At 40.7% G+C, this 23,939-nt stretch overlaps 1 protein-coding gene across 1 annotated transcript; it reads right to left on the bottom strand.

Annotated features, from left to right (window-relative positions):
- Nucleotides 1-5,749: 5,749 nt before the first annotated feature.
- On the bottom strand, nt 5,750-10,123 carry slc22a5 (solute carrier family 22 member 5; the record flags this gene model as incomplete). Its single annotated transcript, XM_079738748.1, has 9 exons — nt 5,750-5,889; nt 6,150-6,332; nt 6,564-6,778; nt 6,923-7,002; nt 7,374-7,500; nt 8,094-8,265; nt 8,532-8,686; nt 9,291-9,394; nt 9,728-10,123. The coding sequence occupies 9 exons, from the start codon at nt 10,121-10,123 to the stop codon at nt 5,750-5,752; spliced, it is 1,572 nt and encodes a 523-aa protein (XP_079594874.1).
- Between the last annotated feature and the right edge of the window lie 13,816 nt (nt 10,124-23,939).

Below are 23,939 nucleotides of genomic sequence, written 5' to 3' on the forward strand. Positions count from 1 at the left end.
ACACGCGCGTGCACATACACACACTGTTGCGTTCTTGAAGAAAGTAGTCTAATCCGGATCGCTTTTAACTCACTTTATTTGTTAAAGTATTTCGGTATGGTAACTCTGAAGCAAAAGGAGGGGAATTGTATAGACACGCGTGTGAGCGACAAACAGCAGGCCTCTCTACCTTAACTCCCTAGTATGGACTGCCGGATGTTTCTGATCTCGTTGCCTTCAGTTCCTGCTTTAATACCGAGTAGGCGTGGCCTATGTGACGTATTGGTTTCGCCCTCCTCACCTATCTAAAGGTGCTGCCCTCTGTGGCTGGAATAGTTATTGCAATTTATATGTCGGATCCTGCTTCCTAGTGGCTATGTACCGTAATTACAGCTTATGTGTTCGATCCTACTTCCTAGTGGCTATGTATGGTAATTACGGCTTATGTGTCCGATCATACTTCCTAGTGGCTATGTGTGGGTGGCTTATGTGTTCGATCATACTTCCTAGTGGCTATGTGTGGGTAGCTTATGTGTTCGATCATACTTCCTAGTGGCTATGTGTGCGAGCTTATGTGTTCGATCATACTTCCTAGTGGCTATGTGTGGGTAGCTTATGTGTTCGATCATAATTCCTAGTGGCTATGTGTGGGTAGCTTATGTGTTCGATCATACTTCCTAGTGGCTATGTGTGGGTAGCTTATGTGTTCGATCATACTTCCTAGTGGCTATGTGTGGGTAGCTTATGTGTTTAAAATACGTAACAACATGCACGCGCACATCAAGACAAAGGCAGCGGCACACCGAGGTAAGTCGTTATGTTTTTAAACATAACGGCTCCGCCATCGAAACACGCGCAGGTAAGAACACACACGCACGCGCACACCCTGCCGAGACACTTGCCCAGGTAAAACATTATGTTTTCAAACATAACTGCCATCGACACACACACAGGTAAGAACACACACGCACGCGCACACAATGCAGCGACACTCGCCCTTAAACATAACGGCTCCTCCTCCATCAACACACACGCAGGTTAAAAGACTCACGCAAGCGCACACACTGCAGCGACACTCGCCCAGGTAAGACGTTATGTTTTTAGACATAACGGGTCCGCCATCAACACACGCACAGGTAAGAACACACAGGCAGGCGCACACAACGCAGCGACACTCGCCCAGGTAAGATGTTATGTTTTTAAACATAACGGCTCCGCTGTCTACACACACGCCAAGGTAAGAACACACATGCACACACCGCAGTGACACACTCACCCAAGTAAAACGTTATGTTTTTAAACATAACGGCTCCGCCGTCGACAAACTCTCCCAGGTAAGAAGTTCTGTCTAAAGACTGTAGAAATTGCCATAAAAGAAGGGAAAAGACAATTTCTCACCTCGACAAGCAACAGCAGGCCGTTCAATTCGTCATATAAAAGCCGTTAAATTCAAACATCGCACCGACCGGCATATCAAAAACAAGTCACGTGATCTTAAAGAGACATTGTCCCTATAACAAAACGAAAACATGTCAATAACACAGTATGGTGAATTATGTCTAAAGTCCACCACAAGACTACACTTTGTTCCTCAAATGTAATATTACGCTCCTCCTTGAGCCTCCCGAAATGTATTTACACTTTGTTTCTAAAAGTTAATATTACTCTTCTCCTTGAGCCTCCCGAAATGTCTTGCGATATTGATATCCCCCTTCCCCCCTGCGGACTGTTTTAGTTGTTTTATTTTTCTTATGTTTTGTGTGTAGGCTATGTGTGACTGTAGGCTACTAATGCCTGTCTTGGCGAGGACACTGGAAGAGAGGTTTAATCTCAATGATGATTATTATTTTAAACTAACCAATAGTAGTTGCCTTGCATTTTAAAATGTCAATGCACTTTTCAGTCCTGAATAACAGTTAAAGCTATTTAATAATTGATTTGCATGCATAGTATACTACACTTTCCATTGAACAATTACCCCTGTTACCATAAATTGACTAATTTTATAATGTTATCAAATGCTCACACACTAGCTGCTTTCAGACACACGTGTAAGTCCTGATATTCTCCTGATGGGCCGTATGTGTAAACAACATATCCTGACATTTTTCCCTTGAAAATCTCCTAAATAATCCTACCCCTGAGGTAGTATTTTCTCAGTAGGAAATGTAAATTACCTAATATGTGAATGAGGAGTAGAAAGTCTGTATTTCTCACACCACTTCAGTGGGCGTGTTGATGACACTTCTGCATGTCATTGAGTGGCCCCCTAAATGATAATCAGCCTGTTGCCTTTTGTTCACTGAATGGTTAAAAAATATTTAAATGTTGGCACTGCTTTTAAGAGTGCTTTTTTGAGTCATTTGTGGTGAACGTGTGGTGAATGTTGTACGTTGTAACATTATGGACAAAATGTTCTTATATTATGTGCTCAGAAATTTGTTACATTATCGACTGGGTTTTCCACATTATTGCTAAGGGTTTAATTTCAACTGGAGGTTGAGCGCACGCAACGCGCTCGCGAAAAAGGCCTATATGAATTGTAAAGATTATTAGACAAAGTTACTCATTGTAAGTCGCTTTCGATAAAAGCGTCTGCTAAATGCCCTACATGTAAATGTAAATGCACCTCCCTACATCATCTTATTAAAGAATCGTACTAGTATGGACCCTCCCAAACCCATACCCAGAGAGCCAGGATCGTCAGGTTAGTGACGGATAGTAGGACACAGGAAGTCACGGTGGACAGAACACTATTATTGTTACTAACTTGGAGGGACTTAATCATACACTTTGCTTACACTTAATGTTACTGGGACTCTTCGGACGCCCTCACCATGAAAACACTTCCCCACTAATGATTTATCAGCCTTCCTAGGAGAAGTGAAGAGATACCAGTTCCTGCCAATTAGTTTTGTATCCATTGTCACGTACAAGGTCCCACTATGAACAACATATGTACAATGGCATGTACACATACAGTATATATATATGTATGTATATCTCTACATATGAATGCCTGTTTTGTACATTATTCATACTAAATACGAAGCCCTCCCTAAGCTGCACAGAAAAACAAACCTAATTCTCCCCTATGTAACAACAGGACTTGTAGATTTGCTGTACGTCCGTACATGAAGACAGCCCTCCCGAGGAATGTATATAATGTTAACATTTACATTTGGCAGCATACCACTTTCAGAGTAGCTCCATAGGTTGAGCTTTGTGCAAGGGATAAGCTTGGACATGCCATCCACTCTCTTAAACGGTATGGCTTCCTTTCGCCATACTTGCTGAGGTCAATGTCGTCGGTGATAGGGCATGGTGGGATGACGTGTCCACCACAAACACTACATAAATACATGTGAATCCATTCGAGAGAATACTGATTACCAGTATTAAGAAAATCCTTGGTTGAGAGAATCCCCAAGACACGAGGAACAAAGTGTTTTAATCGTAAGTCCTCATAACCTTAACCCTTTTATTGTTAGAATGAATTATTCATCATTATGGAATAGAGAAAATATATTCCTTAATACATATTCTAGTAAAATATTCTAGTTCTAGTATTCAAGTTTTGAAGGGTTATGTCACTATATTACCAGTGTCCACAATTTTTTACTCTGCATGCCAATATATAACCTGGCATGCAGAGTAACCTGTAACTTTGGCACAAAGAAAGAATGTATTTACTCTTTGAAATAAATATCTAACCAATTTTCTTGTTTTTATTTGTTATTTTTATACAAATATATATCTTTTCAGTATAAAAGGGCCAATTGTTCAAATGTGTGTATGTAGTATAAAGTGGTAACACACACGATCATTGAGGACTGCACCTGCTGCTTGGGTCTTGCCAGCTGGGAGCATCCCCTGCCAAGTGGGGCCCAGATGGGCAGTTACTTTTTGATGAAAAGCGGACGCAGCCATACATTGACAATACGGACACATCATTTTCCTATAGCTTGTCCAACAGTAAGAATCCCAAAAAAGATTCCCACGGAACAGGGGACCAACTTTACGGCCTAATGAAACAGTTGGACAGGGAGCATGGCATGAAGGGGATCTGGAGTACAACTCACCATCCACCATCTAATAGCCTGGTTGAGAGGTTCAACCAAACGCTAAACCCTGCTTTGTTTCAAATATCAAAGCAATGAATGATTACCCTTCACCTTGTTCGCTTACAGGAAGGGTTGGTGTAAAACACAGATCCCAAGATTTATATACTGGCCTAAATTATCCAGCCACACTAATTGTTAATTCAGTTTATATAGATTATTCTCATTATTGTTTGTTCTTTTTTGTTCTGGTTAATCTTTTTGTTCTACAGCTTTGCAGGTTTAGCACTTTTCGGTTGATGAAGGACCTGTGTTGTATGAGCTGGGCTTTAATTAGCTTTTGGAGAAACCTTTGACCCACATAGCCAACCTGTGGTTTGGACTGAGACACAGCTATGCATCTATAGCAAAAAGGAAATAGTACGGTGCTCAGAACTTTTCTTGTGGGTGAGTTTTTGTATTTGTATTTGCATTTATATTTGCATTTTTGTGTGCTGCAAAACTTATGTTCTGTCTGGCCTGCCATCAGTTTGGTTTGTCCTTTGATTTGATATAAGTTTGCCTTTCAGGAGTGAGATGATTCAAGTAAATGTGTGATATTTATTGTATTCCCACAAGTGCAACATTATACAATATAGTCATGAAAAAAAATCGGTTCAGGATCATAACAAAAAAATCTAACAAGGGAAGATTATATTTTCTTATTGACTCAAATTTTTGATCAAGGGTGGTCACTATTTGGAACTTTTCCTGTACAGATATAGCATAGTCTTTATTTTGTGTGTTCTATGTGAATGATTTTTATGTTTGGTTGCCGTCATCCATTAACGGTTGTTATATTCAAGTAAAGACTGGTAATGTTTTAACTGGAGAAAGGGGACTCTGATCTGCCGTCCAATGCAGAGGATTCTGTAACCCAGAGCCATTAAGGTTTATAAAAGGATGACATGGATGTTGTTGTTTTTTACTTCATTGTCGTTTCATATTTTTTTATTCTTCGCCTGTCTTTCTAACATTCTCTTGCAATGTTACTAATTTACAGAGGTAGCATTATGTATGCATATGTAGTATGCTACCTTGGCAGTACGAAGTTTGAAACTATAGTATGGTCACACTGCAAATGCTTGGAGATGAAAAAAACAACACTTGTAATCTCCACTTTCCTCATTCATAAAGACTACTCTGCATAGTTGGAATTTCACTCCTTCTCTCTCTCGCTCTCTCTGCCTCTCACTCTCTTTTTCAATCTCGCACTCTCTCACTCGTGTAGTTATGTTGAGATATGTTGTCCTTCTTTTCCAAGTCTTCTGATTTGTTTCCTGTTCTCCTGCAAATCCTGTTGAGTTAATGAAAAACAGTCAGCATGGAGAATGGCATAAAAGGCTTATATTCATTATATGATATTACTTAGTAAGTGTTATATATGGTATTGTAATATACCGTGATATGACAGCATCTGATAGCAACTCAGGCATGCCAACCAATAAACAAACTCTTATGAGTCTGTCATGTATGTATGTCATGAATCTGTGGTTTTCTCGGAACAAGGGGCAATTTAGTCTAAACTGTAACTGAGTGGTAATAAAAGTACACTTCCAGGTTGAGCAGACATGAACATTATTAATCCAGGTGAAAGCAATTCAATTCTTAGAGTAGTTTGTCATTTCATTCCTGTCCAGGTTGACATGTATGAATTGTTTTCATTGGACCTACCCTTGACATTCCTGCATCTCTTCGACAGTCTCTGGTAGTTGTTTGTTGAGGGTCTCCGGGAGGAAGACATTAACCACTGCAGAGCCAACTGTGATGCTTCCCATGAGAATGTAGGGCAGAAACTTGTTGTATGTACCTGTATGTTAAATTCCATTGATAAAGATCAACTCAATACCTGTTTACTTTGTGGTTTTGTAAAGAAAAAGAAAAAAAGCCCAAGGTTTATTATTAAGATGATAATAAACCTTGAATATATTTCCCACCTTGTATTTACAAAGTTAGTTCATCCTGTAACACTTTACAGTAAAGGTACAATAATGAACTGTTAATTAACATTAGGTAATGCAGTAATAATTAATAACGTTGGTTTTGGTGTTTGCTTCCTCCGCCACGTACCTAAATATATGACGTATGGAGCGGTGATGCTTCCGATGCGTGCCGCGGAAGAACACATTCCGATGCCGATGTTCCTCAGGACCGTCGGGTAAAGCTCTGCCGTGTAGATATAGACCACGCTGAAGGCCATGGTGAAACCGAATTTCCCGGTCAGAACCATGGCCAGAGTCAAACCATGGAGAGCTGTATGGTGGAATATTTAAACAGCAATTTAGCTAGCTGTAAAACTATTTAGATTTTACTTTTTAGATAAGGGTTAGTGTCAATAGGCTGAAATAGATAGCTTAAATAAAATTATTCTTAATCTTAAAGGACAACCATGGAACAACTGCACATACTTATTCCTGAGTGATGCATGTCTTTTTATGTTGTTTGTGAAAATATTCCTTGCAAACAACGGATTGCCAATCTTACACTCGGGGATGAACTGGACAAGGAGTAGAAATCCACCCCCGATGATGAGGAAAGAGGAAAGAAGGGCTCTTCTTGGACAGTTCCTCAGAAGCAGAGTTGACATGACATGGGCAGGAACTTCAGTGCAGGCTGACAGGAAGCAGTTCATGTAAGGGTCACCACTTAGGTTTGAGGTGTTCAGAGATAGTCCAAAGTAACCAATGTTAACAGACATCCTTTAAAAAAGAGAAAAAAAGACAATCTGCATTACTGTATTGGATTTCTTGACACCAGCACGTCAATTATGTACATTTAAATAGAAACACTTTTGAGATAGTTTATAATCTTGGCTAAGAGGCATATTTTTTAAATGGACTTACCAAAGAGTTAGACACAAGAGTGTGATGAGCCTTAGTTTTCTGGATTTCAGTACGTCGATAATGGTGTATTTCTTTATTTTCTGCCCATCTCCAAACTGAAAACATGGGGGAAAGGTTATTCGTGATCTTCTGGCTAAAATATAAACCATTTCACATATAAATAGTTGGTTTCTGCTGTGTTACTATTCAAATGTTAATCTTAAATCATACAAGTCTAATCATTCTATTTACCACCTTTAGCAGGAAGTGACACAGGTTAACCCATACAAATTAATACAATGGCATGAGATTATACAGCCAAGCTTCAGTGAAATAGGGGATCTCCATACAATTCAGGAATAAATGTAGGCAGGTAATTATGTTTCTAAATGGACCGGTTCCATTGTTTTTTCACAGAAATTGTCCTTGTTAAAAACCTGCGCATAGTATGAACGTGTGATAAGCATCTCACCCCAGAATCTTTAAAGATGACCTCTGGAGCTTCCACCTTGTTCTTCTTGGCAGCATGTCTCAGTATGAACTCCGCCTCTGCCACTCTCCCCTGAGAGAGTAGCCATCTTGGAGACTCTGAAATGAACCTTTACATTTATGCATTCAAGTTAGCATTGGGATATTACTCAACATCATGGAAGACACAATACTTTTATCTGTTTGTGTGAATCTAGTATTGTGATCTCAGAACAAAATAAACATACTGAAGCTTTTGGTAACATTTCATAATAATGTTTAGTTATTTGTAAGGCTTTAGTTAACGATGAAGTAAGCATTAAAAAAACATTAGTCTTTTTTTCAAGCCTTTAGTTAATGATGAACTAATGTTAAAGAAAACATAAATCTATATTTTTTGATGATTAATAAGTGCAATGTCAAAGGTCCTCTATTTTACCACCAGGGATTTGTACCAATTGGTACAAATGCAACTGGATACAGTCAATTGGATAGGCTGGTATCTAGCCATCACACATCTGGGTTGACACTCCTACTTGTGTTGTCACAAGTGGGTCAATGTGGACATGGCTGGTGATGGCCAAAAAAACATTACACCTGGTGGTAAAATAGGGCTCCTTTAGTATAACACTTATCGCCAAGCTTAGGAACTGTCTTAACTTATTGCTGTTTATTTGAGCTTATGTCTTAGCTGACCTTTAACAAATGCTGTCGTGCAACGTACCACCATAAAGGAATGTAGGCCAAAGAGAAGGAGGAGATGACTGCCAGCAGTGTCCTCCAATCTCTGAAGCAGTAGGCCAGCCAGGGTAGCAACATGTAGCCGATGCAGTAGAAGAGGAACGTCCCCAGTGTTGTGAAAAGAACACGCATTGACTTACTCAGCAACTCGGTTCCTGTGAGTGATCACCATCCGAATTAGAAATGTTTTTTGCAAAAGCACAAATGTGCAAGAAATCAACTTGTGCATTAGTCCTTATCCCTTCATGCAATAAATACAAAGCTACGTAGAATAAAGTGGCGAAGAGGATAAATATATGATGAATACCTAAATAAGCTCTGATTACACCAATCATAGGGAATTTCGTGTGTGATGTAGGAAACAATACACTGATTTGTTTTGTAAATTCAGTCACATTTGATCTAAGACATATATGCTTACCTAGTACAAAGGCAGATATGTAGAGGGCTATCTGGGCAGCTCCAATGAAGAGGAAGGTGATGCAGAACAGTATCCATGACGTGGAGAGAGACTGAAGGAAAACAAATACAAACTGGGCCGCAAGGGAAACGAAAAGGACCTTCTTCCTGCCAAACCTGGAAAATAGATAATATTAAGAAGACACATTAAGTTTTGCAATTCACCTGGATAACTTCAAATATAACGTATCTGTCTTTATTTTCCTGTCAATTCCTTATCCAGCTGCGTTTATTTATTCAACAATTAACATCCATGTGAACGTGGTCCACCATAACAACTGAGTTTTACTCCCGATACTAGCAGGAGCAGAATAGAGTGGTTTGCACAGTACTTGGTGATTCATTAAAAGACTTGTTTGTGATATTCATGTAGACTGTAAGAGAAGGCAGTGGTCCTCATTACCACATTTACAGCTCTATCTTGATCATCATCGTGGCACCCAGCAGAACTACCTGCTGGGTAGTTCTGCTGGTTGGTTTCTGATCTTAATACACCAACACATCATAACCAGTAGACAAGGCTGATGGTTTTCTACCTCCTTGGCTTTCCTTTGATCAGTTAGAAGAAACAGTTTATTCTATTTAACAATCAAACTCCAACATTCAAGCACATTGTTAGATTCAATCCTAATGACATATATTGAAATCTTAAATCTCTTGAAATTTTGATCAGGCAAATAAAAGAGCTTAAAGGAATAGTATGTAGAGAAAGTGGAAATACCTGTCAGAAAGCTGGCCTGATATGAGGGATCCAATCAGGAAGCCCATAAAGAGGGTTGAAGATGCAAAGGGAACTTTCCATGAATCACCACAGACAAGGTCCCACTTTGAGAGAATAACAGACAATTTCAAAGATAAATATTAGGACTGATTAACTCCACTTCATCGTTTACACATACTACAAAACATACAATAGGTTTTTCCATTTGTAAGACACACATAGACGCGTACATGCACATACAGCCACACACATTGTTGGCCTCATTCATTATACTAGAGTATTAATACACAGAATCAAGTAAGCACACACACCGTCACGTTTGTGTGGAACGTGTGCACAGACGTGCGTGTCCTCATACACAGACATTCAGTTAGTAATTTCAACAAAACAAATACATGACCTCACACAAACCCACACACACACGTGCAGCCCCTTACCTCTGTGGCGATGGTGGACTTGAAGATGTCTTGGCTGTAGCTCCAGCCGTCCACACAACCCTCAAGCGCCACATCGGTGAGGTTGATGTCCCTGCCGGGGATGAGGCCGAGGGCAGACAGGTTGCTGACCATGTCCAGTCTGTACCGGCTGCATCGGCTTGGCCGCTCCTCGCCGCTGGCCGCCGTCTCCGTGGGAACTATGACCGCCCGCCATTCGGCCGTCAGGTTGGCCTGGCGGGGAATCAGGCAGTGGTGCGGGGGCACGGCCCCGACGAAGACGATGTAGAGGCCGGTGAATCCGGTGGAGATGAACACGGTGTTGAGCAGGAAGAAAGCCGCCCAGAAGTAACGGCCCGATTGTCCAATAAAGGCAGTGTCTTTGTCGTAATCGCCCATTCTCTCAATTTATCTATGTTTTTACCTAATTTAACTTTAACCTTTCTTTATAAACCTGACCTTTAAAAAAAAAAACAGGGTTGGGGGGGAGTGGGGTGGGAAGAGGGGGGGGCAGGGAAGAACCGACCTGCCTTGGAGAAGTTTCAAGAACGGACTACCAGTCTCGCCTGGCGTAAGGAGGAGAGTGTATACGCACACACACAGAGAGCAGGCAAGGAAGAAAGGGAAGAAAGGAAAAAAGTTAAAGTCTGTTTCCTGACTTGATGGAGCGGAGACGAGACCCCCTTGTGAGTGGCCTGAGGACACAGCTGCAGTGCTGGCCCCAGACTGCCAGCATTAATACTCCTGCAGAGAACAAAAGAGCAAGCTGTTGAACTAGAATCAGCCCTGGTTGAGAGGCCTATCACTCATGGATGCAGATGTGATCAAAGCTTACAGCGAGTGATGATGAGATGGGGTGGGGGGGGGGGGGGGGGGGGGGGGGGGGGGTTGAAATAATAGGCAAGAAAAAACAAATAACCAAATGTGTGAAGAAGGGCTGTGTCCTCTGCTCTCCCAGTTCTTCACTAGCTGTGCTCCAAGCTGTATTTCTTCCAGACGACATTCCTGGCTTCTAAATACCCTCAAGAATGGCCCGTGCCTGCACTCTAAATGGTCCTAAGTAGCATTAAAAGGACTGTGCTTTGCCGCTGGTTTCTAAAGCGGTGTTTTCTAAGCCACACCATTGTGCATTTGGTGGGAATAGTGGGGAGGGAGTGACGACGACGACAGAGTAAAGTAGGACAAAGTTTAAGCTGAATCTCTTGTTTATTATTAGGGAGACGGACTGATTATATCAATTATTTCTAACAGGCACTGATGTATCGTTAATCAACAGGCAAACAGGAGGAGTGTGACGTCAATTAACCTCAGAGGTTCCTTTTTAAATTAACCCTTAATATGCTGACGCAGACTTTATATGGATGTTACTTTTGGCTCATAATGGCAATTACATTAGTATTATGGACATATATAACATGTATGTAGCTTTGAATTGCTTTGTATCAGGGATCCTTTAAAGCAAAATGGCATGTTTTGCAAGTAAACTGGGACTGGGACTAAATAAGTGAAACACCGGATCTGAATCCCAGTTGTGTTGGACTTGTGGCAGTGATGAAGGGTTGACTTAGCAAACACACAAAAACCTCCATGGTCTAGTCAAGATCGGGGCTGTTACTAGGATTTAAGGTCTGCGGGGACCAGAATACTTTTTTTTATAAACAAGCTCTATTATTACGCTTTATTATGTACTTTGGCATCTTTTGACAGTCAACGTACACGTCTTAATCATTTATCATCTTAATCATTGACAAATTTAAATATGTAGCTCAAAAAATGTCAAAAGAATTGTCAGACTTGTAGTATATAATTCCCTGAAGGTTATAGTATAGGTTTGAGTATTGTGTTCTGAACTGTCCCTTCCCCTCAGGACACCATACTGTAAAATCCTAAATCTATTTTCCGCAGGGTCTCTTCTCAGCCCAGCTGGTAACAGTGGTCTGGTGGTGAGGCTCGACCCTGGAACCCAGTCTCCAGCCCTGCAGGGTGAACCTATTTGGAGTAATATTTTTCAGGTTAGGAATCCCGGATATGCCCTGAAATTTTCACGGCAATTTCTTAATGGGATATTGTGTCAGGACAGACAAGCGTTTCTATATGCTAAGATACACCTAAAAGTAGGTAACCCTTCTTAGGTGAAATCATACAAATTCTCAAGGCTTGACTATATATAGCAAACAAATGAAGCTATGTTGTAACTTGAATTCTCTTGACTAGACCTATGGTGTATATGTTTTGAGTTCCGTGTATTTTTCATCATGTAAATACTGTTTTCATCTTGTATCAATGATGTTAGAAATGTGTCTTAAAAAATATATATTTAATTGAGAGAATTCACATTCTCTAAATAACAATCTAGTTTCTCCCCTACCGGTGCCTCTGACCTGTCTTTGGAAACCCCTGGACAAATGTAACGGTAAGGTAGCAAGTTATTGTTACATATGCATAGTAACATGAACCCATGCTACTTCACAACGTAAACCCTAGTGGTAGAAATGACATATTATATGTCATCATAAATGTCAAAAAGAAGAACAAACTAAAGCTTTTGTTGATAAGAAAGATGTGTTTGCTATTCTTCCAACAGGATTTGGTTACGTTTTGGTATGTGCCCATTGATAACGCCCTTGGAAATCAAAATGAACTTGTCATGGTCCTGTGGTGGATAAAACCCAACACTTTCACAAACAAAGAGAGGTCAAGAAAGCCGCATTTTGAAAGATAAAGACTTTATTATCACTTGTTACAATAAACAACAAAACCTCAATTGGTTTGCAAAGAACTCTGGAATTAGGCTTCAGGTTATTTTCCCAAAATGTGTGGATTCCTCCTATATGCGCTGACCAATCATAACAACAAATCATAACAATGTTCATTGTTGAACATTATTATGATTTGTTTGCGCTTAAAGAACGGCGTTCATTGAACGTGCTCATATATTTGGTGAACAAGGTTGTTAACCACTACCGTATACAACCGGCATGGCTAACAAAAACAATAACAGCGTATCTACCGCTGAAACCAATTATGCATATGAATATATGAAGAAATTTTTTTCTTCTGGGTCTGAGGAAACAAGTTGAACGTCAGCCACTTCGGCAAAGAATTTAGAAAGAAGGATCTAATTCAAGCATCCAACCAGTCTCGGGAGAAATCTGCGACTTAATGACAATAATCACAAGAAGGGTAAAACCTGCGGCTGCGGTTAGCTTGGTTTATTACTTTCTGCATAACACGATCGATCGTTTGAGTGGTAAAATATATACTCACAATGTTTTGTCTTTTTTCTTGAGCATTATTTAGTAGTAAGTAATATACAGTAATTCAATTAGTTTGAGTAGTGGGCAGTGGCAATGCTGGGGGTGGATGGTTAAGAGGAGGTTCTAATGAAAAATAATAGAATAGAATAATAAAAGAAGAAATTAACGTGAACAGTTCATTTTGTGTAACAATTTCAAATTGTGTACTATGATCATGATGTAGTTCATCATCTGTGTGAACTGAACTTTTTAGCTAGCTGTGAACTTGCACAACACTGACCCAATGCATCAGGCCTGGACATTAGGCCCCTCCCGGGTCCCCCACCCCAGTCTCTCATTAACGGAAAAAGCAATAATCCTCTTTTTCCGGATTCTCACTAGATTACAACACACAGAATTTACATCTTAAACATTACAGTTGTATCAGTGGTGAGGTAGTCTTTCATTGAAATCCACTCTTCACCTTATTAATTAAATTGATATAAAACAGACATAATAAATGGTGTGAAGCTCACCAAAAAATGTAATGTGTGTTAGGGATTTCACTGAATCCGGTAATAATACTTTCTTACATTATGGCATGTTAAATAGACAAAAATGCATGTACGTGAACTTGTACTCAGCTGCAAGCATGTATGTGAACTCAGCTATTTCTCTCCTTTCCCACATCTGACAAAACCCTTATTTCAACATGCATATCTAAATGTCTGGCAGAAGTCAGCACCTGGACAACTGCCCATCACCTGAGGCTTAACCTCAACAAGACTGAGCTCCTCCTAATACCAGGGAAAGATTGCCCACACATGGACTTACTGGTCACTGCTGAGAACATCACTGTATCTCCTTCTCCAACTGCCAAAAACCTTGGTGTAGTGTTGGACAATCAGTTATGCTGCACCGCAAACATCACTGCGGTGGCCCGATCCTGCAGATTTGCACTTCACAACATCAGCAGGATCCGGCCCTTCCTCACAAGGGAAGCAGCTCAGCTTCTAGTCCAATCACTGGTCATCTCCCGCCTCGACTACTGCAACTCGCTCCTGGCTGGACTCCCTGCCTCTGCGATTAAACCCTTGCAGCGCATCCAGAATGCGGCAGCGCGCCTCGTGTTCAACCTACCAAAGTTCTCACATGTAACCCCCCTCTTCCGAGACCTCCACTTGCTCCCTGTAATAGCTCACATCAGATTCAAGATGATGGTACTGGCATACAAGGCAGTCGATGGAACTGCCCCTGCCTACCTCCAAGCATTAGTAAAGCCACACACCCCAGCTCGATCCCTCCGCACAACTAACTCAGCTGGACGTCTGGTACCGCCATCGCTAAGAGCAAGCAAAGGTCGATCAGCGAAGTCACAACTTTTCTCTGTTTTGGGACCTCAGTGGTGGAACGAGCTCCCTACCGATGTCAGGATCGCAGAGTCGCTCACCAGCTTCCGCAAAAGACTCAAAACTCACCTGTTCAGGGTTCACCTCGACTCTGCATAGAAACCAATGCACAGCCACCATTGAATGTTGTACGTCCTGGCACTTGTACATTGCACTTATTCAAGGTACTTAATTGTGTAGCGTCTACAGTAGCTGCTATCGTTGCTTTACACGGGGAATGGGTTAGCCTAGCGATTGTAATACTTGCACTTGGTTCTATGAACATCTTTACTGTACCGACAGCGATATATTGTTTCACTTCTTATGACAAATGTACTTATTGTAACAAATGCACTTATTGTAAGTCGCTTTGGATAAAAGCGTCTGCTAAATGCCCTAAATGTAAATGTATGTAGATAGGAAAAGACGCCATTATCCCACACTGTATTGCAGTCAAACAATATCTCCAGCTTAGGCAGCTTGCTGGGGTTTTAGTCCATTCCGATTGTGTCTGATTTGCAAACAGCCTAGAGCCAGCCAAGGTCTCTTCTGTTTCACATACCCACTGAGGTCGGTCTGACCTACACTAGTTAACCCTTTAAAGTGCTTTCATTGGAAACTTGCTGGGATACTGAATGCGTGGTGAGGTCCAATCGAAATGACAGTACTGCAAATCTATTGTTTGCCATACTCATGCAGCACACTGCGTCAAAATTAAAAAAAAAAATCTACTTCAAAGCAGATTCCCCTCCGAAGCAGAAGTTGGGCTTGGGCGCCACTTTTCCGCCACTTTTCCTCAAGCTAGTGCACCTTTTACTGGTTATATTTGAGGAGATGAGAGAGAGCGAGAGCGAGAGAGAGAGAGAGAGAGCAGATGATGGAGAAGAGTAGTCTGGCTATTGCCAGACCATGCTCAATCGTAGATTGCCCGTTGGTCTGGGGAAACTACTGTCATTTTCTCCAGCACAAGAGGCGTGATCAATGGGCCTTGTTCAAATGACTCTGTACACAATTGGCTTCTTGCCGTCGCTCCCCTGTCGTCATTGTGTTAAACAAGCCCAGTGGCGGACTCAGAGTGTTTGAAGGGCAGGGGCGAAAAAATAAAAGGGCCACATTCTTGCTCTAGAGGGCACATCGTCATCATTTATTGTATGTAGGGGCACCAGAGGGCACCCATTCATTTTTTTCACATGTAAAGGGCAGCCAATGAGGCACTTTCTCTCGTATTCACCACTCTTGAGGGCACTTTTTCAACCATGGAGGCAGCAGGGGGGGTGGTCGCCCCCCCTGCGCCCCCCCTGAGTCCGCCACTGAACAAGCCAATAGTGCGCCAGGGGGAAAAGCCAGCTTGGCTCCCTCAAAAACGTATTGGAAGCAGAAAGAAATGTTTTGCTCTTCTCCAAACCCTTCTGCAGGGCGAACTCAAATCGCCAAACTGGTTACCCAGTTTAGGAGAAGAGAGAAGAGAGACATCAGCAGGTGAGGGGAGAGAAGAGAGACATTGAAAGATGATGGAGAGAGCGAAAATAAATAGACAGGAGCAGATGAGGGAGAGAGAAGAGAGTGACATCAACAGATGATGGAGAGAGACAAAAGAGAGACAGCAGCAAATGATGGAGAGAGAGAAGAGAGACATCTGCAGGTGATGGAAAGAGAAGAGAGAGAGCCAGCCGCAGATGAGGGAGGGAGAGAAGGCGAGAGACAGCTCGTTACCCTAGAGCAAACAAAAAAACATACCTACTTCGTCATAAACATGGAAACAACACCACAGGAAACTTTAACAAAGCCGTGAATGACCTGAGAGACAAGTCAATGAGGACCTCTTATGCCATAAAAAGAAACATCAAACTCGACATTCCAATTAAGATCTGGGTTAAAATCTTTGACGTAGTGATAGAACCCAATGCACTGTATGGCTGTTAGGTCTGGGGTCCACTTGCTAACCAAGATTTTATAAAATAGAACAAACATCAAATTGAAACTCTACATGCAGAAATCTGCAGATCTATCCTAAGAGCCCAAAGAAAAACACAAAATAATGCATCCAAAGCAGAATTAGGATGATATTCAATCATTATTAAAATCCAGAAGAGAGTGCTAAAATTGTATAACCACCTTAAGGAAAGTGACAGCAACACACTCCACAACAAGGCCATCATCCACAGAGAGTTGAATCAAGAAAAGATTCCCCTTAGCCAGCTTGTCCTGGGACTCTGTCCGACACACAACAACCAGCACATCAGGCAAAACTAAATTATAAGAAAACTAAAATAAAACTATTTGGTACATTGGAAAGAATCCACCAAAAAGTAAATTGGCATGCTACTGAACACAAAACCAACTGGTAACTTCTTTAAGGGAGTTAGGAAGCTGCACTTCCCAACTTTCTGCCGGTCATACCAAGGCATCAGGAGCTCACACTTTCCATAATATACACAGGCATGCAACTTTGAAAACACTCCAGACACTGTTGTGATGAGAGAAGGACCTCAAACTCCCCATTAAAAGACTCATTCCACTGAACTTTAACCACTAGCACACCTTTGTTATTATGAAACTTCACTTTTTCTGTTTGTTTTTCTCACTGTCCTTTAGTTTTTTGTGTCCAAGTCCATTGAGGGTTTTAAACAATTCAAATTCACCTGTATTGCAAGACCTTATTAATAATATTTCGTTTTTGTGAGTTTCTAGACAGCTTTTATATTTATATTTTATATTTCCTACATCATATTTTGAGAATACTTTAGACTATGTAAACATGAAGCATTCTCTTGTAATTTGTTGCTTTCTGTATGCATGAGTAAGTTGTAAGTGTAGTGTTCTCTTTTAACTGCAACATGCAGACGAGATGCCATCCGCTGCTTGGTTAAGTTCCTTGGCATCAGCGGAGGAACTCATCAAAGACTACCAGGTACATTTTGACCTTTTCTGATGTTTTTTAGTGTCCATGTTAAAGATATTCTGTATTTTTTTCAATAGTAGATGGATATATCTAAAGGTGAGTATCTAATGCCAGTATGTGGGGAAAAAGTATGTCATTTTAATAAAGTTTTTTACTGTGAAATTTTTTTTTACTGTGTATCATTAATTCATTCCGTTTTTTCATAATTGCTCCATACGTTTTTTAATTCTGATTCAAATTTCAGTAGAATAGATGGTTTTAAAGCCTACCTAATTTCTGCTCCGCAAAGCAGATATTTTATAAACTCAGCTGCCTTACTTAAAGTCATACTTGGACCAAGAAATAATAGTGAAGATAATTCCTGAATAATAACATACCCAGACTTTATCTGTGTAAAAGTAAACTTAATTAAATGGCCACTTTAACCCCTTGAATCGCCTCTTTCATAAATGGTAACTTACGTGTACAGTATATTGCATCTGAACACCAATTATTATGTTTTGACAGGATGTCAGCAAGGAAACCCTCCTTGCTGACAATAGGACTATGCTGAGCATGTCCTGAAGAGTCAACTCTGTTTGTGAAGCAGACCAAGGCCCCGCCCCTGCCGACGTGTCCATCATCATGGAGAGAACAGAGGTTCTTGATTAGACCCGTCAAAGGTTTATGCTATGAACTTAAAGAGCCAGTGAACCTGCTGTTTCAGCTGGAATTCGAGCACTATGAGATTTAAAAAAAATCCCACTGCGCCGCCAGTGCCCTTTGGTCGTGACGTCCGGGTGCCTGGGAAAAGGCCCTCAGACGTCTCCAATACAACGCCACCTGCTTTCGCAGCAGAGTGGAACGTTCAAATAGTGGTTTGGGGAGAATGCCAAAGAATTGAAAAAAATTTATAAAAATCTCAAACATTTTAAACCAAAAAGGTTTTGTGTCCACTGGCACTTTTAGTTTCCCATCAAAGATTAATTAGTGTGTTAGTGCAGTAAAAAAACGATTGAGATAGGGTTTGCGTGTGTGTAACATTTTTTGTTTTTTTGCAATGCACTCATCTGAATCAGTAATGTTTAACAAGGTTAGCTAGATGCTCACAGTGCTAGCAGTTATTTACAAGGGCCACTGGGTTCCTGATTCCAGTCTTCCAGTTCAAGTCATCCACTCGTTCTCTCTCATTTAATATTTTATCTACGATGTATTGAAGTTGATCAGTGTTTTCTTCAAGTGTTAGTGCAGTTTTTAAAAAAAAACATTTGCGATGAAAAGGATCAGCAAGTGGTGTGGAAATTGTTACCTAGCTTTTTTAAAGAAATTTAACTCCACCAATTTTTTCATGATACTTGAAAATGTTTTTGCCTTGTGCATATGTATTATTCAGTTTTTCGGCACTGTGTAAAACATAATGAAACTCACCTCCCACAAATCACACCCCTACTTAAAGGGGAACTATACCCATCCACTTCTACGCTAGCCATGTGCATTTGTTTTCAAAGAAGCCGGCGAATGCGTGGAGCCATGTCCGAGGTATATGTTCATAAAGAGTAGACAAGGTTATACATTTTGAAAGGGTGTATGTGTTACAATAAACCCATCCTTTTTATAGTTGGGGAGATTTTATATCCTAGATTAGAATTGTTTTATCTTTGGTTGTTGAACAGAACGATCAGTGTAAGAGTGTTGGCCAATTGGCCAACACTCTTACACTGATCGTTGTTATCTATTGTTATCTATTGTTATCTATTATGTTAACATAATAGATAACAATACCATGAACAATTTGCGCAGCAATCTTACATTTCTGTATCTGCTCAAGTACGTCCCTTGTGTACGGAATTACAGGGAAATGGATTCAGAGATCGAGACGGTATGCTGTCGCTAGTCCCCGCAGGAGAGTTGTCATAGGCAGATGCTGTGTCTGGAAGATTAGGGACACATTTATGTTTACGTGTAGCCTAAATGCCTGCTAATAATCATTGTAAATTAATATAATTGTATATGGTTTTAAAATGTTTCCATTTTTTTAAATAACATGTGGTGTTAAAAAACACCACCTTTCTTTTATTTGTTCAATAATACACTTTGGTTAGAAAAAATATCTATATGCTAGTGACCAGGGGCGTAGGAATGAGTTTAACACTGGGGGGACACATATCGGAAACCTGACAGATCCGTTAACGGTTTGAACAGAAATATGTCATAAATTAACTACACTGAAAAAATTCACAAATATATTTTATTTTACTAAAAAAATACATTTGTAAATGTAAAGGAAAACACATTTTGAATGGCAGTAATGAACTGATAAATATCAAATCAATTCTTTAATTGCACGCTCAATCATCCAGTTTTTTAGAATAAGAAGCGGTGTCAAGACGCTGTGTTGCGCTTTCAAAATAAAATAAAATATTTTTCTCCCCCGGTATAATTTTTAGGTGGGACAGATGCGCCCGTCTCCAATATTCCAATATCTCCAATATCCCCCCCCCGGTTCCTACGCCCTTGCAAGTGACAGTTCTTCATGGTTTGTTTTTTGCCTTACAGCTATTGTGTAACATCTTGAGGGTTCTCTGGATTTCCTAGTGACACTTGTACCCGCACAAGTTCGGATGTGGGTGGTGGCTGTACCGGGGCAGGCAGGCCGAGCCGTCTTGGGTCACCAAGCCTCAAGCCTCATAACAGTGCTGTTTGCCAATGCTTGTAACTAAGAAAAAATACAAAGCAATCTTTTTACAAACATGTTTACAAGCGGGGAACTACACCAAAGGTATAACATGGCTAAAGCTTTAACGGAGGTTCATGTATCGTAACAGTTCTGTTGCCGATGGATATGTGCTAACTAGCAGCTCTCTTGCAGAGTACTGCATTATATGGCCAGCCGGTGTTTCAGTTCAACTCGTGACCGTGTTAACTGGTGACCATCAGCCGAATGCATCGCTTGTTGTCGTGGCTGCGCCAGCTGTTTGAAATCGGGACCAGACACGTAGCTGTCCTTGCCAATGCCTCTTTGATATGTTTTTCAATAAAATGTCAAAAACATTCTCATCTCATTCGTATTTGGAGTGTAATTGGAAGAAACTGGTCAGGTAGAACTGTTTTAAGCCGAAATAAATGGAAAATGAATGTTTAAAATATGTTTAAAAAGTATAACAAACTGCAATTCCATTCCATTGTGCCGTTGACCCACAGGGTAGTTCTCCGCCGTAGTAGTAAAAATCACAAATTCTTCCTGAAAACAGGAAAGGCAGCCAGATCAACTTGTGACCCTACTATCCATGTCGTTAAGACCAGGCATTGGTCGCGTTTCCAAAAATAAGACGCCTTTACATCCAGTTAATCAAAACCTAATGTTGTGTTTCCCTCCACTGCTTGAAAATAGCCAAAAAAAACTGTTTGCGCTCATTCTATCATTTCGGTCGCCTGATGTGGTGTTGTTGTCCCCTTTTAATGGATCGTCTCTGTAAGCAAAGCAGCGACTTCGGAAATCAATGTGACGCAAGTCACATTGCGTCACATTGACGCCTTTAAAGGGGACATATCATACCACCAGGTGTGAGTGTGATTAGCCATTACAAGCAGGTTTGAAAATGTGCAGCATTGTGACATCACAGGTTGGCGTGTCCATCTATCCGTCACACATCTAGATGGACACGCCCACCTGTGATGTCACAATGCTACACATTTTGAAAACGGCTTGTAATGGCTAATCACACTCACACCTGGTGGTATGATATGTCCCCTTTAACTGGATGTAATGCGTCTTATTATTGGAAACGCGACCAATTCGTGGTCTTAACTCTATAGTAGGGTCACAAGTTGATCTGGCTGCCTTTCGTGTTCAGGAAGAATTTGTGATTTGTATAAGGCCTATTACGGCGGAAAATTTCTCTGTGGGTCTACGGGACAACGGAATAGAATCGGAACTCTTTATTTTTTTCCATCAGAATGGTATGAGTTCGAATCCCGTAATGTAGGCCTATGCTTTGTTGATCTGAATAAACCTTGTGTCTCAAAGTGATTCGACTTGCGAATCACTTTGAAGTCGCTGCTTTGCTTACAGAGGCGATCTAGAGAAGGAGGACGGCAACACCACATCAGGCGACCGAAATGATAGAATGAGCGCATAACAGTGTTTTTGGTAGTTTCAAGCAGTGGAGGGAAACACAACATTAGGTTTTGATTAACTGGATGTATGTATTTTTGGAAACGCGACCAATTTATGGTCTTAACTCTACATGGATATTAGGGTCACAACATTCTGAATCTAAAGTATATGCTTCTTAGTTTAAAAGGGCTTAGAAATAAGTATACCCCTTTGCCATATGCTGTGGTGGCTTGCTATTTCAATTTTTTCGGTTATAAAAGGGCTCAATTGAAATTTTATAGCAGACTGATCTAAGGGCCCCATTGTAGAGTAGATACTGCCCTGTGAGAACATCAGCATAATAGGCTACATTGTGTTAAACAGAGTTTGTTTACAAGACTCACTCTTTACTTTAGATTCAGAATGTTGATATCCACAATGGTATGAGTCCGAATCCCGTAATGTGTTTTTTAATTTTTTTTAAATGTTTTTTAAATGTTTTTTAAATTTTAAACATTAATTTTCCATTTATTTCGGCTTAAAACGGTTCTACGTGACAAGTTTCTTCCAATTACACTCCAAATACGAATGAGATGGGAATGTTTTTGGCATTTTATTGAAAAACAAATCAAAGAGGCATTCGCAAGGACAGCTACGCTGATCCATGATGAATGTAACAATCCCTTTGCTACTTGTGTTTATACCGAACCGGTTCCGTGTTTTTATGGGTCTGTAGTGCCGTAAAGCAATTCGGTGCTTCGCGAGACCCGACACTCCCGCGAGAGTGGGCGGCGGGTCGCCGGCAGAAACTTGTAAATTCACTTTTTCCGCCAAGATGCGCTAGGGAGAGTCGAAACAGCGACCAATCGACCCATAAAGTTTTATAGAACCATCACAATGACTCTTAACCTGTTATGTTAAGGTAAATTAAGCCAAACAAGTTGAATAGTTCCCCTTTAAGGTGAGGCATTGTTTAGTTGTAGTAGTCAATAAATTGTGCTACCCTTACCATTTACATTGGCATTATTATACCCACCAGTCTCACAACCCTATTACACATTGACAGAGTGTAATAATGAATAAGGTAGTGTGGGTCAGTCACACGTTTGAAAGAATGGAAGTAATGTAGTTTGTGATGGCTAACTTTGGCCAATGTTCTTCAGCAATAGTTTATGAAATAGGAGTTAAAGACAAAGTCCGTAAAGATGTTTGAACAAAATGACAATGACTTGCATGTGAACTTCTGAATGTTACTAATGTGCCTAGTTTCTGAAAGGCTAGTATGAGCGTTGATCTCAACAGATTTTCATTCGTTTAAGTGTGACCCATACCCAAGGACGGATTAACATGACCACGGGCCCTGGACACAAACCAGCCATGGACCCCTACCAACACGCAAATACACACACTAGCACACCGAATTTTGTCGCATATAACTCATGCAATCCACAATCACACACATTATAATAAAGCGTGCAGCCAGGAGGGAGAGAGAGAGAGAGAGAGAGAAATAGAGAGAGAGAGAGAGAGAGAGAGAGAGAGAGAGAGAGAGAGAGAGAGAGAGAGAGAGAGAGAGAGAGAGAGAGAGAGAGAGAGAGAGAGCATAGTGCCATCCGCTCGTCTTAACGGCAGAACATGGAATCTGTCAGGTTAATTTCATGACTTTAAAAGCACCTACTGACTTCCTCTTACGAATTAGCGAGTCAAAATGTTGAGATGGACGGTATTTGTTGTACCAGGGCAGTACTTTAGTGTCTTTTTCTTTCTTTCTTTTACGCTATGCCGATCCGCTTAGCACACGTTTCTCCATTTTCACTGTGAAATTGACCGAAATTGACCAAGCACTACGACATTAACGTTCCATCACGTAATTTCTTTTTTAAAATGTGATGTGTTTATTTTGCAAATCAAAAAATTCAAATCCTTTTATGACCAAAGAATGAACTTTGAATTTTTTTAAATCAAAAAATTATATATATATATATATCACGCCCCCCCCCCCATTGGCCAGGGCCCTGGACATGTGCCCACTTTGCCCATGCGGTAATCCGTCATTGCCCATACCCGTTTCCACCTGAACGGGAGGGGGGCTAGACGCATATGCCATAGTAAATACAACCTGAGCTGGTTTACAGGGTAGGGCCTAGATGTTTTAAAGTTGTTCTCGAAGTTTTGTATGCAAATAAATGTTTGTTAAGTCACTATGTATTGCGGATTGAGGTAACACAATGACGATTGAGCCTATTGCCCACTGATGAAAACCCTTGCATTTGCAGGAGCGTCAATGTTACTAACTTGTGGTCGGTGCGACAGTATTATGACCAAGTCAAGTTAGAGATTACCACTTTAATAATTGTCAAGGTTTAAACACTTTCATAGTTTGTGCAAAAAAAACACATTGGAAATTAAGTTATATAAAAAAACGAATGGCCTGCGCCTCATTCCAAGATGGGACCACTCCGTTCTGCATAACGCCTGGTGGACTCGTCTCGCTTTGCGTCATTCTTCGTGTCCAGATTGCGTAACTCCCTCCACTCTATAAAGCCACCAGCTCTTTTTGGTCCAAAGTGTGTGTCCGATAAGATCCCACACATCGTGGGAGCGTGCAAAAGAC

Source organism: Pollachius pollachius (genome assembly GCF_949987615.1).
Source record: "Pollachius pollachius genome assembly, chromosome: 6".
NCBI lineage: Eukaryota > Metazoa > Chordata > Actinopteri > Gadiformes > Gadidae > Pollachius > Pollachius pollachius.